Here is an 18,207-nt window from a genome sequence, read left to right as displayed (position 1 = left end):
TTCAACTATATTTTCAGGTCCCAATGTTTAGAAAAACATGATGGCACTGATAATGAATAGTTTAAAATACCAGAATGTAGCTGGAAGCAGAATATGCCTGTGTCATGTGCATGTGAGAAAAGTCTATGGGAATTTTTCTCATAAACATATAATAAGCATAGCTGAATACGTCTGGAATCAGAAATGCCTATTTCTGAGGAATGAGTGTTAGGACACCAATTCCCCTATGCACGGGAAGGCTGGCTACGACTTCTCCAAAACCTGAGGATAACCTGGTCTTGAAGCTTCGAGATGATGTCCAGATCACTACGAAGTTATCACTTGTAGCTCAAAACGGACATTCCTAGCTGCTGCTACCAGGAAGCATGTTGATCTTCTAAATTCTGGGAGAATGAAGTAGGGAGAGAAAGAGCCCAAACCGCAAGCTACAATAAAGCTATCACTACCTGAAAAACAGCTCCTGGAGGAAGGGTCAGGGCTGGACTGAGTTCTTTCCGTATCTCCTGCCTCACTGATGTGCACCTATTTCCAAAGCAACCATTCCTGGCTTATGGCCTTTGCCGTTCACCTTTTAGAGGACACCCTAAATGTAAAATAATTTTTTTCAATAAAAATAAAAAATAGTTTTGGCTTAAATAAGTGACTTTGACATTATTCACACTAAGATACTTTTTAAGTCTCGTGAATAACTCTACAGATGTTATTTTCCTAGAGGGCTGATTTATAACAAATATTTGCTTTCAGGGCCGGAGATCTTAGTCCTACTGCAGTCCCACTGCTGCCGAGATCAGGGTACATGGAATCATCGAGTCTAAGGAATGGCTGGAGTTTTTTACATTTATTTAGTGGAAGACAACATTCATTTTGATGAGATGGATTTTTCAGTTGTTATTTCCAAGTGAGACTATGCTTTAGAAATGCAGATATAGATCAAAAAGGTTTACATTCTATTAAAAAGCCGTATGGTTGTTTTTCAGCATGAACCCATAGCCTGCCTGATGGAACCAATGGATCGTAAGACTTCATCTTAGGAGAGTTTTCCTAAGGGAAAACTTCCAGCGTCGCCGGAGGCTTGGAGACCTGGCGGGCCACACCAGCTACGTCAGTTCTGCAGCTACTGTGGAAGTAGGACAGGCAGGCACAGCTGGGTGTGTGCGGGGCATGGGTGGGGGGAGAAACACGGGAGATTCCTCAAGGTGCCATGCTGTACCTTTGCGAGCATGAGAAACCACCTGCTCCTCCGGGCAGACGCGGCCTTGGCACAGCTCAGTCCACAAACCACAGCCAGACCTCACTGCCCAGTGGGGCAGTCTCTGCTAGGATCCCACGTGCCCCTTGTCCACAGCAACACTCGTTCCTGGACTGACTGAGGCCACAGAAAACACAGCCTATTCCCAACCACTGAAGTAGGTGTTCTGCTTCGAACTCAGCTCAGACCTGGTTCCAGCCACCCCTCAGGCCGAGATGGCGAACAGGTTTCAGCCCCAACATCATTTCTGAGGAACCAGAAGACACTTCCTGGTAAATTCAGTTGAGCAAAAAAAAAAAAACCAAAGGCCCAGTTTAGGTTCAACAAGAGAAGAGTTCTGTGTCCTACAAGCCGAGTCTGCCGTAGGCACAAGAGGGCAAAGAGGCCACGAACATGCTGTGTCTGTCATCCAGTCCTGAGGGACACAGAGGGGCTTCCCTGGCTGCTTCTTTCTTAGAACCTTTCGTCCTCTTGGAAGCCCTGAGCCCTCTCTGGACCCCACCCTGTCCAGAACAGGAAGGTGCTGAGGCGATGACACAGGCCAGCCGCCCCCACCCCCAGCATTTCCCTCCTCAGAACGCTCTGAGAACAGACGGCGCAGGAAGCACAGAGCAGTGGTTTATTGGGCAGTGCATCCTTCTGGGTGGGTTCCTAGCCTCTGCTGTTCTAGAAGCATTGTCTCACGGCAACATGGGTGTGTTGGCCCATAGGAGCCCAGAGGTCCTCATGCAAGTCCAAATTCCTCTGTTAGAGGAACAGTCCAAGCACTAAGAGCAACAGGGCTGGGGTGGCCAGGGGCAACTCCCGTCCGAGTAATTCACTGGCCTATTATGAATGAAATGGGGGAAAAAATCGCCATTCCCTTGGCCGATTAGCAGAGTAACAATTTGCATCATGAGACTGCTAGTAGTCTGAATTGGGTCCTGCCCAGAAAGCTAACGGAAAATAGGAAATGTTAGGAGTGTGGTTCCCAAATGTTGACATCCCTCCACTGTGGGTCAGGAGACTCCAGCTTCCTCTCTAGAAGCAGGAGCCCGGAGATCAGAGGCAGCACAGGGAGGGTGCGCAGCAGCGCGTCCCTGCAGACCCGGGTGACATCCATCCCAGTCTTTTCTGCCCGGGAAGCTCTTCACTCACCTGTAACTCTCTCGGCCGCCCAGTACTTGCCCACGGTCTCCAGCACCCAGGCCTCCTCGCGATCCACAATCAGGTAAGCGCTCTGGAAGCTGTGGCAGGAGCCAGCATCCTCGTAATAACTCCCACCTTGGCCGTGTTCCTCCAACAGGGCGACGATGACATCGAAGGCTTCTTTAGCTGTCGACCCTCTCTCTAAACCAAGCCTGAAGTAAGGGAACCAGAAGCGTACCGCGTCATTATTGCCATAGTAACCAAAGCCTGGGACGAGGCTGAGTTACGAAGCATGCCAACACGTGTCAATGTGCTAAACACCGGCCCCTGTGCAGGCAAATGAACAGTGCTCTTGCACATTCGGTTCAAAACCCTGGGGGTGCTTTCTGTCTTTGGGCACCCCCTGCCACTCAGGCAGAAGAGTCAGGACCCCAGGAGCTCAGCCTCCACCCCTCTAGCTCTTAGCAAGACCCCTTTTGTTGGCTTATTCTCCCTCTTGTCTCTACCCTCCCACCCCTGGGCAAGAGGAAAATTCTGTCCCGCCCAGCCTTGTGCTGTTATTCTCCGTCGGGAGTTTGGTTAGTAGTCATAGTGTTCCGCGGCCAGCCATTGTCTCCGGGGCATCTGACTGACTCCAGCTCTCCGGAGGGAGGGGCTGCTGGTTAGGACTTCGTGGATCTTTTTCTACCATTTCTCCTCTTGCCTCTCAGCCCATCTCCACTGGGGCGGCTCACAGCTTCAGCTCCCAAAAAGTACGTATTTCTCCTGAAGTGAAACAGCAGTCTCCTCCCAGCCCTTCCAACTGATAGACCCCTTAAAGAGGGCACAGATCTTGCCCACCGTGGGCAAGTTCCATAATATATTTGAACTTCAGTTTTTTTGGGTTTTTTTTGTATGTGCCCCTAGTGGGAACCGAACCTGGGACTCTCTGGTCCACAGGCCAATGCTCCAACCGCTGAGCCAAACCGGCCAGGGCTGAACTTCAGTTTTATGTCACCTATAAAATAAGTACCTATATCATTGGGTTACTAGGAGGGTGGGTTTTATGACATAATGAACATGACAATACATAGCACAAGTGACCAGGACCAAGTAAGTGATCAGCACGTTTTGAGAGGGAGCATCCCACGGCAGAGAAACAAAGGACTCAGAAATAAAGGGACCTAGCTTGTAAGTCTGGCTCTGCCACCCACTGGCAGGGTGATCTTAAGGATCGGAACCTTTCCGAACCTGATTTTCTCATCTGTAAAGTGAAAACAGTGCAACGTCCCCCTCTGGCTGATTTGAAAGAGGGTGACACGTGCTAAGTACTCAGCAGATGTCCATTTACCCATCTCTTCATTCAGATCACAATTCTAGTGGCAGGAACAGGGTCTTAGAAAGGAGGTGATGGAGCCGGCTACAGGGCCACTGGCCAGCTCTTGGTGAACTCTCAACTTGAGAAGCAATCCTTATTAAAATTCACTCAGCTTGGCCCTGGCTGATTTGGCTCAGCTGCTGAGCATCAGCCTGAGGACCAAAGAGTTGCAGGTTCAATTCCCAGTCAAGGGTTCAACTCCTCGGTCGCAGGTTCGATCCCTGGCCCCGGTTGGGGTCGTGCAGGAGGGAACCAATCGATGTATCTCTCTCTCTCCCTCCCACACTCCCTCCCACTGTATCTGAAAATCAATGAAAAAATATCTTTGGGTGAGGATTAAAAAAATAATAAATAGCCCTGGCCAGTTTGGCTCAGCGGTTGGAGCGTCAGCCTGCGGTACAGAGAGACCCGGGTTCGGTTCCCGCTAAGGGCATGTACTCGGTTGCAGTTTGTCCCTGGCCCTGGTTGGTCGTGCGGGTGGCAGCCACTCGATGTGTCCCTTCACATCGATGTTTCTCTCTCTCTCTCTTCCTCTCTCTCCCTCCCGCTCTATATGAACAAAAAATGGAAAAATGTCCTCAGGTGAGGATAAATAAATAAATAAATTCACCCAGCTTGACTCTGAAGGGACATTTATTTCACTGTGCTGCCTGGAAGAAGAAAGGATTACAGGCTACAGATTTATTCTTGTAATAGGCTTATTTTCATAGTCAGATAATTATATATTAATCCACTTGGCATTTCGCAATCTAAGCTTGTTTAGGAAGACTTGGTGCCAAGGCCGTGATTGCGCAGCTGCCCCATAAGACCTCAGGAGAGCCGTAACAGGGTGCACGCACTGGGGGACTGAAGTCGGTCAGCTTTCTGTTGGTCAGAGAAGTGAACACTCATCTTCTCTTGAGGATCCAAAGCAAACAAATGTGCTATGAGCACCTCTCCTAACCCACAGGTGTGCACCCAGGAGGGCCCCTTCCTCCTCCCCACAGGTCCCTGGTGGTCCCTGGTCACACTGCTTCGGCAGAACCCTGTCCCCAGGCCTTTCCAGGGCCCCCAACTTGCCCATCCATGCCACGGTGCTAGGAGCATGTAGATACCCGGCCAGGGCAACAGCCCCGCCTTTGGAAGCTGTGACTTCTCTTCTGCAGTTTCTAACTCGCTCTCCTGCTGTTCTGCCGGTTTGTGGTCCACGCTGAGATCCCTAATACTTGCAGCACCCTCCCCTGCTGGCTTTGGTGGTCTCCGTGCACAGTGTCCTCAGTGGGACTCAGCACTCCTCCGCAGGCATGGTTCCGATTCTACACCTCATGCCAAGATCGCGGGAGAAGATACTCTTCTGTCCCACCTGCCCATTCCCAGGTGGCCCCCTGCCATGGCACTAGGACGGGACACCTCTCCACAGTGGGGTTCACCTTCCACTGGAGACTGAGACGTACAGACGCGCCAGGGCCACGGTGATCCGGGGCCAGAGGTCACACAGCATCATAGGGCCTCTTGTAGCGTCTCACAACATCCAACTCCCTACATGGGGCAGATTCTCGAGCGTCAGAAAGCAAGCGGCACCTTTCTGGCCCCAGGCCTAGCTTCTCGCCAGCTGCTGCGCCTCCGCAGGGGCGTGACGGGCGAAAGGGATGCAGTGAACTGCCCTGGCGTCACCGGCAGAGCACGTCCTTCCGAAGGGCCGGTGGGCCCGGGTTGTTCTAGGTCTGAGTCCGCTGTTCTCAAATGCAAATCCTTTGGGGGTCTTTGGAAATCCTTGGGCAAATCCCTACTTGGGACCCCTTTCTTACAGGTATGTCCCGCTCACTGTGCCTATTCCTGAAATGTCCCCACATCTCACTGAAGAAGATGAATCAACCACACTTCCCTGCCTGTGTTGAGGGACCCTGCTCACTTTCTTTCTGATATCTATGTCTCCACAGGCCAGGGAGACCCCTGTCCCTTCGTATCCGAATTAAGGTATAAATAAGTTACAGCCACATTTACCGTGGATAGATAATCACTGCCTTGGGTAAAGTCAGGAATATAGTCGCTACCCCTTCCCTTACGGGGACGTGTTCTTACAGGGATGTGGGGCAGATACAGTTGACCCTTGAGCAATGCAGGGCTTAGGGGCACTAATGTCCGCACAGTCAAACATCCACATGTAACTTTTGGCTCCTAAAAAGCTTAACAACTAATAGCCAACTGTTGACCAGAAGCCTTACCAATAACATAAAATCGATTGCCCCACATTTTATGTTATATATGTTGTATGCTGTGTTCTGATAAAGCAAACTAGAGAAAAGAAAATTGTTATTAAGAAAATCGTAAGAAAAATACATGTACAGTACTGATTGGAAAAAATAATCCACATATAAGTGGACCCACACAATTCAACCCATGTCGTTCAGGGTCAACTGTGATCTTCCATTTCCCCACAATCAGGCAGTCGTCAAGGTCCCTCTGGACTCCTGACCTCTTGGACATGGAAACAGTCCCGGCCTTCAGCCAGAGGGCGGAAAGCAGGAAAGAAGTAAGTGGAGTTCAAGTGTTGCACTGATTTGGGGGAACAGGGTGTGGCACCTGGGGACTGATCTCTGTCCACCCCTCAGCCTGTGGACCCTTCTCAAAGCGTTCACGATGTGCAGTCTGTGCTCGTCCCTGCAGCCCGCAGGATTTGCTGAGGGTGGACCCTGCATTCCGTGCCATTCCCGTGGCTACAAATCTGATTGCCTGGAGACTCAGCTCTCCTACTGTTAGCTTAAATCCTCCTAAAATCCCGCGCTGCTCTATGCTTTGTCTATCCTGCTGCCAGACTAAAATCTCTTTGAAGCTTTGAAGCTTCTTCATGTGCCTACAGAGTCCAACACAAGGAGATACTCAGGAAGTCCTTGCTGTCAGAGGTCGATAATCTTAAAAAGTTACCTCAGAAGCTTGGAAGAAAAAAAAACAAATTCTCTTCCATTGTCCCTGAGGAATCAACTGTTAAAATGGTGATTGTTGCCAATGCTGTGAACCCCATACCACAAATATAATAGCTCAGAACGCAAGGTTATACCTGACGCATAAATGGGGCATACTCTTCATTTTCAGGATCCCTATTAAGTATGGTGGTAAAAACATAGGGACAGCTGTCAAAACGTAAGTGCAATGCGTGTTGTTATTCTATAGATTTCATTCTGTTAATCAAGAGAAAAATGATTACAAATATGAGGCATTTTCCTCCTTGCAGCCCAGGGGACCTGCTGAGTTTGTAAGAACCAGGAATAGTGAAGACGGTGAGGACCTTCAGGAAGGTCTGAAGGTAATACGCTACCAAAAGGGGGTCCCTAACAGACCTGTCCATCAGTTGGCAAAAGCTATGGGCCACACAGGGCTGTGTAAGCGTACAGTTCCCCCTACAAAGCCTACAGAATGGGGAAGTCACTATCCCTTTTACGGGATGTAAGCTTGAGGTCATCCAATCCAAGGTCACACATTGGACAAATGAGGAAACTGGCCCAGAGAGGTGATGCAACTTGGTGAATCTACACAGAAAACCAAGGCCCCGGCTCGCAGCCCTGTCTCCTCTCAACTGCGTCCACGACTCTGCTCTTTCACCATCTCGGAAAACAGAACCGTCCCAGAATGTCCGGCTCCAGCCCACCCTCTCCTGAGCCAGCCATTCCAGACTCAGCCATCGATGACCAACTCCGTGCCGGGCACGCGGCCCCGGTGCTCATGAACAAGCGGAGTCCTGGCCTGCCATCCCTCCTGTCACATGGTGGTTGGAGGAGCAGCACAGGAAGCAAAGACAACTGAGGAACGGAGGAGAAAGGAGGGAAACGATCTCTGTTCTCGCTCCCTTTGTGTGTTGTGTATTTTATCTGTATCCTTTTCCTTTTATGTATTTTAAACAGATTCCGAATACCCTAAACTTCGCCCCTTTAGAATATACAGGTTAGTGGTTTTCAGTGTATTCACAAAGTTGTGCAACTATCTCCACAAGCTAAGTTTGGAACATTTTCAACACCCCAGAGAGGCCCCACATCATGGGGATCGCTCCTGCTCCCCGAGCAATGAATGATCTTTCTGTTTCCATGAATTTGCCTATTCTGGGTATTTCATAGGCGAGGAAGCACACAGTATGTGACCGTTTGTGTCTAGCTTCTCTGACTCAGCATAATGCTTCTGAGATTCATCATGCCGTAACACGTATCGGTACCTGGTTATTTTTATTGCTGAATAACATTCTGCTGCAATCTATTCTCTTTGTTCCATCACCTCAAAGGTTCTATCAAAGTTCCTGGCACACGTCTTCTTTGGGAGGATGGTGTTTCAAAGTAGGAGGTTTGGAGGGAGATAAATCTGCCCCCATCGCCCACCCGTCCTGGGCAGTGTTTCAGAGAGACAGTACCTGACCAGATCCATCCCCAGCAAGGCTTCCGTCTCGGCGGCCGGTTCCCTGGTGTTGACGGCTTCGTTGGCTATGCACACGCCATGCTCATTGGCTCCCATTTCTGCCCCCCAAAGCCAGGCAGGTCTGCTTAGCACAATGGCATGAGTCTTAGGAACTTGGTCAATTGAAATGTAAGTACACTAAAAAAACAAGACAGGAGAGAAAGGGCCATTGCCTGTCAGGTGCTTACCACATCAGTTACACATAGACCAAAATAAATAAGTAAATAAATAAGTAGCCTTGAGAACCCCAGACTTCAAAGACATCCCAAGTCCCAGTGCAGCTCACAGGTCTCCTCTGTGACTTTCAGTCACTCAGTTTTTCATCTTTGGTTCCAGCCCACCTGTCCATGATGCTCACATGTATGGCAGTCATCTTCCTGAACCAGAATTCAGCCACTCGGAATAGTCTGTGGCCAGCCATTTCAACAGACACAGATGCGCACCAGCATTTCAAACGAACATCACTATTTATTCTCACTTGCAACAATTCTTCTCTATCAGATGTTTTCAAACAATGTGAATGGTATAGAGCCCTACCTGTAAAAGAAACTTTACCTAGAAGCCTGACACAGAAAACAGATGAAAGGGAAGATGCTTTGACTGAAGACGGGAGATCCCTAAGCCTCCTGCAATGATCCCTAATGATCCCAGGAACACAGTTTGACAACCTACGTGATTGCTCTAGTGGCAGAAAAGAGAAAATGATAACCCTTACATTTGACTAATGCATTCAATGCAGACTCTCTTATATACTGCGTGTCCCTGTCCGTCCCATTCGATGCCCACACTGAGCCCATGAGGTGGACACAGAAGGAAAGAGGTCAGTTTCTCCCTGCTGTCAGAACTGCAGTGCACGCCACGTAGAGTTGTGTGTCTTACCTTCTCCACTTCACCTGGAAAACGAATCAGCCAGTCTGGATCAAACTACTTCTTTCTACGTACCTCTGGCCTCAGAACCCCTCCTTCATACAACTCTTACATGGACGCATGGAGACAGTAACCCTGGTCACAGTGTGCTGAGAGGCAACTGGATGAGCAGGTGTGGGACTGGGGTGGGGTGACTCAGAACCTCACCTGCCGGCTCCTCCTTTCCCTCCCTCCTTCGGGCCCGTGGGAGACCTCCGCCGGATAACTAACCCGGGTTCCCCAGAAGGCGCCTCCTGACTGACGTCCTTTCAGTCTACGGCACACACTCTGTGTGGGAGATGCGGTATGGACCTAAGAGCTCTAAATTACACAGAGCGAGTTAGCTCTCCAGCAGCCATTTACATTTTAAATGCGGAAGCTGAAAGCATTGGATCAACTCCGGCCTTCGATCTTTTTTTTTTTTTGACTCATTTTTTGCTGAATGCAGCCCAGGAAGTTCTTCTGCATTGATTTTCCATAATCTCTACACCACAGGTAACAGCTGAAGTGCACACTCACTGGTCACGTGTCATCTGCATCTTGGCAATCCGTGGCAGACATCGCTGTGCCCTGGGACAATGTTACTTCACTTAACAAATATTTGTAAACTGAAAGCTGATTAATTCTGGAGGTTGTCAAGACAACCTGGAGTGTTTCATGGCAAACTGATACTAAAATATACTCTTAAAATGCTTCCCCTTATTTGGTTGCCAAAAATTATTTACTTTAACAAATGATTCTTTCAGAGGAAAACCTGGCCAAAGCAGTAAACAGTTAAACTATGGTCTGTGCTCGTCAACACGAAACTGAAGTTTATCTGAAAATTGCTCTCTTTTATGTACAAAGTAGTTCAGGTGTTGACCAACACCTCCCAAATCCCTGTGCACACTGAGCTCCAGAGACAGATTCTGTCTTGAAAAGAATAAGCAGGGAAGGAATCTCAGATTCTTAAGCAGAGATTTAACATAATTTTTCACGGGCAGGATAAACAGTGAAATAGGAAATGGGTTTCCTTATTTGCCCTCGAATTCATTTTTACACATTCATTTGCATTTCACCAATTATGTACAGAGTACCAACCACACACCAGGCACTTGGGGCCAGGTGCTGCTGGCAGATACATCAGTGAGATGTCCCAGCCCCACCCTTGTGGCTGGGGAAGAAGGAGGAGGTGCAGGTGCAGAGGGCTCTGACCACCAGGCCAGCTTGGGTAAGTGTCACCGCGTCCCACCCCCACCTCCCCCTTGCACTGTCAACCGAATCCTGCTCCGCTTTTTCTTTTCCACGTTCCATTCCGCTTATCTCCTTCCGAAACACCATCTGATTGGCTTATGTGTTGCACGTGCTGTTTGTGCATGCTACCTCCGCGAGGACAGGGAGATGTCTCTGCCGTTCAGTTCAGTGATATATCCCAAGTCTGGTACATACTAGGCATCGATAACCCTTTCTTTGAATGGATGAATGAAACAGTGAATGAACGAATGAGTAGCAAAGGTGAGAGATTCAAAGGAAAGAAGGAACACATCCAAGTGGTCAGAGGCTTTATCAAGTGGGTGACATTTGAGTTGATCTTGAAAAAAAAGGACTGGACATCAAGGTATTCCAGACAGAGGTTAGAGCCCGAGGAGACACAGATGGGGGATGTCAAAGGTGTATTCATGGTGCAGGGAAGCTCCCCACTGTACCACTGAGGAGAACTATTATGATGTCACTGGGTCACAGTGCAAGAGCTCAGGAAGTAATGACTGAGAAAAATATTGAAAACTGAATCGGAAAGACCAGATGGTCTTTGTGGGAGCTCAAAATATATGCAGCCAACTTGACACTTTTCAGGCCAAACTCAGAGTGAGGAGGAAGGAGGGAGATCCCCAAACAGCCATATGGGCCAAATCAGTCTCTCCTAAGCACTGGGCGGAGAGCCGAGGCCCCAGGTCCCCCTCACATGCTCCAGAGCAGGGGGGTGGGAGATGGGGGGTGTGCACCCAAACCTTAGTGAGCCCAGAACATCTGCCCCTAGGGTATCTTTGTCATGAACCACAGAAGCCCTTCGGTGGCTGCAAATTGCTCACGTGCTGTCGTGTTTGAAATCTGACTGACTACCCCCAGGTCTGGGAGGGAATGGGAGGGCAGACACTCTTGTCTCGCATAGACGGGTTATTTGAAACCCCACCTTGGGAGCAAACCTCAAAATAAGGAACATTTGCACACATTGTAATTAGCTAAACTTTGTGAAGGCGGCCACAGAACGTGGACGCGGCAGGCGGTCGTTTCTCTGGCCTTGGGTCTACCACGTTATTAACGTTATTAACGAGGCAGAGAGTAAGCGGGATTTGAGGTAGCAGAGGTCTCACCAGGGGGCAAATCCAAACAAAGCACCTGAAATCTTTCCATGAGGAAAAAACAATTTTGTTCTCCCAGTTGAAAGTCCTAGTCAAATTCCGATTAGAAAAGAAAAAGAAAACACCAGTTAAAAGGTCAGTCATTAGCCTTGGCTGGTGGCTCAGCAGTTAGAGCATCAGCTCAGGGACCAAAGAGTTGCGGGTTCGATTCCAGTCTTGATCCTGGTCAAGGGTGTATACCTCGGTTGCGGTTCATCCCTGGCCTTGGTCGGGGACATGCAGAGGCAACCAATTGATGTGTCTCTTTCACTTCGATGTCTCTCTCCCTCTCTCCCTCCCTCCCACTCACTCTATTTGAAGATAGATGGAAAAATATCCTCAGGTGAGAATTAAAAAATAAGATCAGCCCTGCCTGGTTTTGCTCAGCAGTTAGAGCATCGGCCTGCGGTCCAGAGAGACCCCGGTTTGGTTCCTGCTAAGGGCACGTACCTGGGTTGCCTCCCCCAGCCCTGGTTGGGTCATATGGGTGGCAACCACTAGATGTGTCCCTTTCATGTCGATGTTTCTCTCTCTCTCTCTCTCCCTCTCACTCTATCTGAACAAGAAATGGAAAAAAATGTCCTCGGGTGAGGATTAAAAAAAAACCAAGATCAATTTTTACCGGGATGGTTCTGACAGCAGCTTTGGTTATGAAGCTACGGAAGTGATGAGCGACGGCCTGGCGGCCCCACATCCACTCCTAATGAGCCTTTAACGAAACAGATCTGTCAGCTGGTGTGACTTCTGGGGGCCAAGGCCACACAGCAATAGGGGGGTGCCCGGAATGGGGAGCGTGGAGAGGCAGACTCCCCAACGTCAGAACTGCCTGATCGCTGGTTTAAAGGTATTTCCTGAACTGAGCTCGCCCCTCTGTCAGGTGGCCCTGGGGACACATGCCCGGTCGGAGGATGAAAAGATGAGCCTTGACAAGGCCCTAGAGACAAGGACAAAAGACAATTCTTCTGCAGAGCAAGTCCTCTATTATTGTGTGTGATTGTCTCAAAAATGAAAAAGCAAAATTAGCTTCATGCTGTCGCCTGCCCCCTGCACATTCCGACACACACTGTTTCTGGATGTCACCCAGTGAAAGGAGGGATAGAGACACACAATGGACGTTTCAATTCATGAGACGCAGCCATTGTGCCCCTCCCCCTGCACTCGGATGGCGAGCACAGCCCCGGAGCCACCACGAGCACCCGTGACACCAGCTGAGTCAGCCAGGCTTCTTCGGGGAGGAAAAGAAAAGGCAGGGAAAATGGGATGCGTTAGAGAAATATTTTTAGTTTCAGAAAATGTGCAACTCTAAAGCATCATTGCTCATTATCATTAAGAGGTTTTGTTTGGTTGGTTGGGTTTCTTGTTGTTGTTTTAATCCTCAGCTGAGGATATTTTTCTATTTATCTTCAGAGAGAGGGGGAGAGAGAGAGAGAAATATCAATGTGAGAGAGACACCAGCTGGCTGCCTCCCTCACGACCCCCATCCAAGACCGGGGACCGAACCGAAACCGAGGTACGTGCCCTTGGCCAGAATCAAACGCGCGACTCTTTGGTCGGTGGGCCGACACTCCAACTGCTGAGCCAAACCAACCAAGGCTGATTGGGGTTTTTGAAATAGTTTCCCCCTGTGTCTTGCCTGCTCCTTGACTGGTTTTGAAAATGTGCCCTGAAGATTCAGGTAGAGTCTAAATAAAGACAAAAGAAGATGCCAAGTACATTTTCGAAGAACTGCTTTTAATTCCCTAAAGCTGTAAGGGCTTTGAGGATGGGCAGTGGAAAGGCCTGGAGTCAGACCCGGGCTTCGGAAAGGGGACGTGATGGAAGGAAGGCCCCCCAAAGCCACTCTCCCATGGGGCTGGGGCGCTGCTTCTGCCCCTGGGAAAGAAGAGACGAAAACCAACCAAACGAAACAGACAGGAGCAGGACACAACCTGCCCAGCGGCCACGGAGTCTTGCTCAGCTCTCTGATTCCAGAGTAACCTGTGCTTCCCACTGTAGGAAACAATCTTCAGAATTAAAGTCCAGCTCCCCCCACACACGCATACCCCGCCCACTATAAATAAAGCCACCACCAGAATGATTACACTCACAATGCGACCAGCTATCACTAATCGGTAATTTTCTATTCTTCTTGCAAATATTTTCATTGGGGAAGAAAAGGGAACAGACCTACCAAAAACCTTCCCTGAATTGCCAAAGTTGCGTGACCTCACTGGGGATACTGACCCCACACAGAACTTCACGTAGCGGAAAACAGAAATAAATTAGAACAAACTTCCCCAAAAAAGGAAACCATGAAAATTTTCAAGGACAGAAATGATGGAGGTGAGATTTGTAGCAAGAGACTCTTTCAAACAACGCTGTGTGCGGCGCCTGACCTGGGTACCTCAGTGTGGTGCTACCGAGGGGAAGGGCTGGGGGACGAAGAGGGTGCAAGTGTCAACTATACGCCGACAGGAGACTTGACTTTGGGTGGTGAGCACACGATGCAATATACAGATGACTTGTTGTAAAGCTGTACACCTGAAACTTATATCATGCTATCTAGCCAATGCTACCCCAATAAATTCAATTTTAAAATATTCAGCCTCCGCTAATTGTGGTATAATTATTTTCTTGGGCACCAAGTATAAATAATGTGCACTGTAATTAAAATCCATTATTTTTCTGCACCAGTATTCTGATGCCGGATTCATTTTTTCCTAAATAGAAGGTTCAACCATATAAGAATAAAGCCATACCTATCCTTGGGTACACACACACACACACACACACACACGCGCGCGCACGCACGTGTGCACACACACACACACACACACACATACACATCATAATCCAGGAAATGGCTCGTCTGCCCTCACCGCCCCTCCCCGGAGGGAGAGCAGGGCTTGAGGTGAGGTGGGGATGAGTCTGGGATGCATGGTGGCACCGCATCCTCAGAGAGGACCGAGGGGCTTTCACAAATAGCTATATTTATCCATCCTACTCTGCAACCCAAAGAGGAGTTGTTACAAAAACAAAATCTACAGGAGAAAGACTAAAGAACATAAAATAAAATGCTCCAATCTGCCAACTGCGCAGCTGCACAGAAACATTCCATAAAATTTTAGAAACAGGACCTGATCTCTTATCCTTTCAGTCCCCAGCAAAGCGAACCTGACACGCACTAGATGATAGATGGATGGACAGACAGGTGGACAGACTGAGGGGAGGGTGCAGGGTGAGGAGGTGGACAAATTGGAAGGAAGGCCACCTGGAAGGATGGATCATCTGGGAGGGGTGGGTGAGTGGATGACTGCTCAGGATGACTTTCTGTACATGGTTATTCTCGGAAAATGAGTTTCTGGTATCTCAATGCTCAAGTATAATATTTCTAGGAAAACCACAGAATATGCATATTTAAAATGTCGCGAAATGGCTGAGAAACAGATAGGTTTTTGTGGGAAGTTCTCACTCTTCACAGTAGAAAAAATAATTTCTATATGCTAGTGAGGGCTGTTATGAAAGTAACATGATACGTATTGTGGCTCATAGGCCCAAATATGGAAAAGAACCCATCATTCTGTACTTGAAAGAAGTGACAGGTGTAACTGCAAGGGAATGAAAGGCATGAGCCTAAGTCTGCAAAACAGATTCAGGACCATGTGCTGAAGAGCGGAGTCTGGGAACCGAGACCCAGGATCACAGAATCTATCAACACTCGTCAGTTCTTTAAAAAAAGAAAAAAGAAAAGAACACACATCTCTGCACAGTGTTCTCCTTACAGTTTACATAATGTTCTTACGTATCAGCTCACATTCTTCATACAAAAAACCTGTCACGGTGGGTGTTAGGATCTCCATCTGACAAATAAGGACACTGGGCCTCAAAGACCCAAGATGCAGTAAATGGAGAAGGCAACACTGGAACCCAGGACCCTGCCTCCTGGGCCAGAACTCATGGCCCAGATTCAGATGACTGTAAATTTCAACTGATGTATAATGGCATAAAGTGCTACCTGTCCACAGAAAGTTGGCAGGCTGGAAGGACGAGGGGCTCTTGGTCTACCAGATAGATGACAGGGGAGGAAAGGAAGAACCTTCTCAGCAAAGGACAGAATAAGGAAAAGCACACAGAATACAAATGTGTTGTTTGTTCAAGAAATGCTGAGCAGCTCGGTGTTGCTGGGGCTGATGGTATAAACTGTGAGAGGATATGAGAGGAAATTTAAGATGATAGAAAAGCAAGCAGAAAATTGTACAGCACATATGGAGGTCAATTACTACAAAAACGTCACCCTGTGACCCTGCTGTCCCGTGTGGAAGTGTATCCACCGCTGTGTCTGCTCGTGTACTGAATGACTTCTGTGCAATGTCCTTCGTGGCTATACTTTCCAGACTAGCCAGCAGTCCAGGTGTCCAGCAACAGAGGACTGATTAAATAAACTGTGGAGTATCTCCACGGTGCACTACTACCAGCTCTAAGAAAAATTATAATTTCCTTGTATAGATATATTTTTTAAAACTCTTCAGAAAATATTATTAAACAAAAAAAATCGTAGACCTTTTCTGTAAGTTTAAAATTATATATTTAAAAAACAAGTTTCAGAATAGTGTGCTCCTCTCATGAAAAAATAAAAGAAAAGGCTAACTATTCATATTTATGTCCAAGAAATGGACAGAAAGTTACGTACCATGGGAATCTGAGAAGACTGGGTTAAGGGGGAGGAAGACTTCTCGCTGTAAATCTTTCTGTATCACTTAATCTTTGTACCACATCAATATATTACCTATTCAAAATGTAAAGTTACATTAAAAAGTATTTTTAACCAAGTGAGTTAAAAATTTATCTCCACCAAAAAAAAATATCCTGCACACTAATGTTTCTGGCACTTCATTTATAACTGCCAAAACTTGGACCCAACCAAGATGTCCTTCAACAGGTCAATAAAAATAACTGGTACATCCAAGCACAGAATATTATTCAGTACTAGGGGGAAAAAATGCATTTAAAAGTCTGGAAAATACACAGAAGACTTTTAAACGCATATACCAAGTGAAAGATGACAGTCTGAAAAGGCTACATACTATATGATTCCAACCAGACGACGTTCCGGAACAGGCAAAACTATGGAGATCGTAAAAGACCAGTGGTCAGCAGGGGTAGGGCGCGGGGAGGGAGGATGAGCAGGCAAACAGAGGATTTTGGGGGCAGGGAAACGATTCTCTCTGGTAGTGTGATTAATGGTGGACATGTGTCATTATACATGTGTCCAAATCCACAGGATGTACACCCCAAGAGTGAACCCAAGTGCAAACTATGGAAGGTGTCAATACTGGCTCATCAGTTATAACAAATGTTCCATATAGAGCACGATGTTCCTAATAAGAGAAACTGGGAGGCGGGAGGGGGTGGTGAGGGGTTATATATAAGAACTCTGTACTTTCTGCTTATTCTTCTGTAAAGCTAAAACTGCTCTAAAAAGTAAGTGTTAATTTAAAAGAGAGAAAAGAAAGAAAAAGTGAGCAGGGTGCCAGTCGGGAAAGTTCTGAATGGCACACCAATCAGCCTGGACTCTCATCATATAAACACGACCCGGCACTTTTAAACAAAGCAGCGACAGAGCCGTGGGGGGGGGACATTTCTGGTGACCTTGCAGGAATAAAACTCCAGGACAACGAGACGGGGCATCAATGAGCAGATTATACAAGGGAGATGGGGTGGGTCTGAATAAGACGGGGGCAGGGGGAAGAGATGGGGACACAGGACAGGAAGCAGCAGGACTCAGTGACAGCTGTCCCTGTGCAGAGGGATGGGTGGGAAAACAAGGGTCAACTTTTCCTCCCTTTCTGAATTAAACTATGTCGCAAACAACGGAGCTATTTGAGGAAATGGAGCAAATGAGATGGGAAAATGAATGTGATTTTGGACACATGAGGTTATTTCACCTGCAGAACATGGATGTGGAAATGGATAACGGAGCTCAAGACACAGGTGTGTGACTCAGGAAAGAGGTCAGAGCTGCCTGAAACACTAATTCTGGGGTGTATCAAACCACACTTATTTACGCAAGGAGACAAATTCAACCTACAGTGTTTTTTGGTGATAATACACCATGGACTAACGAGTGAGAAGAATCTATTTCCTAAAATGACTGTAACCACGAGACTAAAATATGAATATATTTAGCCTATCCCTCCAAAAAAGAAAACATTTTTTTCTAAATTGTTTATTTCAGACATATTTATACAGTAGTCCCCCTCTTATCTGTAGGGGACACGTTCCAAGACCCCCAGTGGATGCCTAACAGGACCAAACCCTATATGTACTGTTTGTTCCTATGCATACATACCGATGAGAAAGTTCAATTGATAAATTGGGCACAGTAAGAGATGAACAACAATAACCAATGGTAATATATATATAACTATTAAAATAATATACTGTAATAAAAGTTGTGTGACTGTGGCCTGTCTCTCTCAAAATACCTTATTGTACTGTCCTCACCCTTCTTCTGCTTGTGACATGTAAGGTGCCTTATAAAGTTGAGAGCGTTTGCCTTCTCACTTAAAGGAAGCGCGTTACGGCTCCCCTCTGGAACTTCCAAACCGCCAGCATCACTGCCTTTGCGCCCCAGGGCCATTGCTAAGTAGCACAAGGGCGACTTGAACACAAGCACTGTGACACCACGACAGTCCAAATCTGAGGGGCTACTAAGCCACTGAAAAGACCTTTAAGAAAATAACACCTGTTCCTTAGGGATTTTTAAAGCACTCGAAATAGGAATGATGTAT

General features: G+C 47.6%; 1 protein-coding gene across 2 annotated transcripts in view; it reads right to left on the bottom strand.

Annotated features, from left to right (window-relative positions):
• The window catches only part of SCRN1 (secernin 1), a 53,923-nt gene that overhangs the window by 15,507 nt on the left and 20,209 nt on the right, over positions 1–18,207 (bottom strand). For both annotated transcript variants that reach the window (XM_036247446.1, XM_036247445.1), the window contains 2 exons: positions 8,110–8,291; positions 2,387–2,589 (listed from right to left, as the gene is read on the bottom strand). In XM_036247446.1, the coding sequence (XP_036103339.1) occupies positions 2,387–2,589; positions 8,110–8,291 (385 nt within the window). The remainder of the gene's footprint in view (positions 1–2,386; positions 2,590–8,109; positions 8,292–18,207) is intronic.

Source organism: Molossus molossus, unplaced genomic scaffold (genome assembly GCF_014108415.1).
Source record: "Molossus molossus isolate mMolMol1 unplaced genomic scaffold, mMolMol1.p scaffold_m16_p_7, whole genome shotgun sequence".
Lineage (NCBI taxonomy): Eukaryota > Metazoa > Chordata > Mammalia > Chiroptera > Molossidae > Molossus > Molossus molossus.
This window is presented reverse-complemented; position numbering and strand designations above follow the sequence as displayed.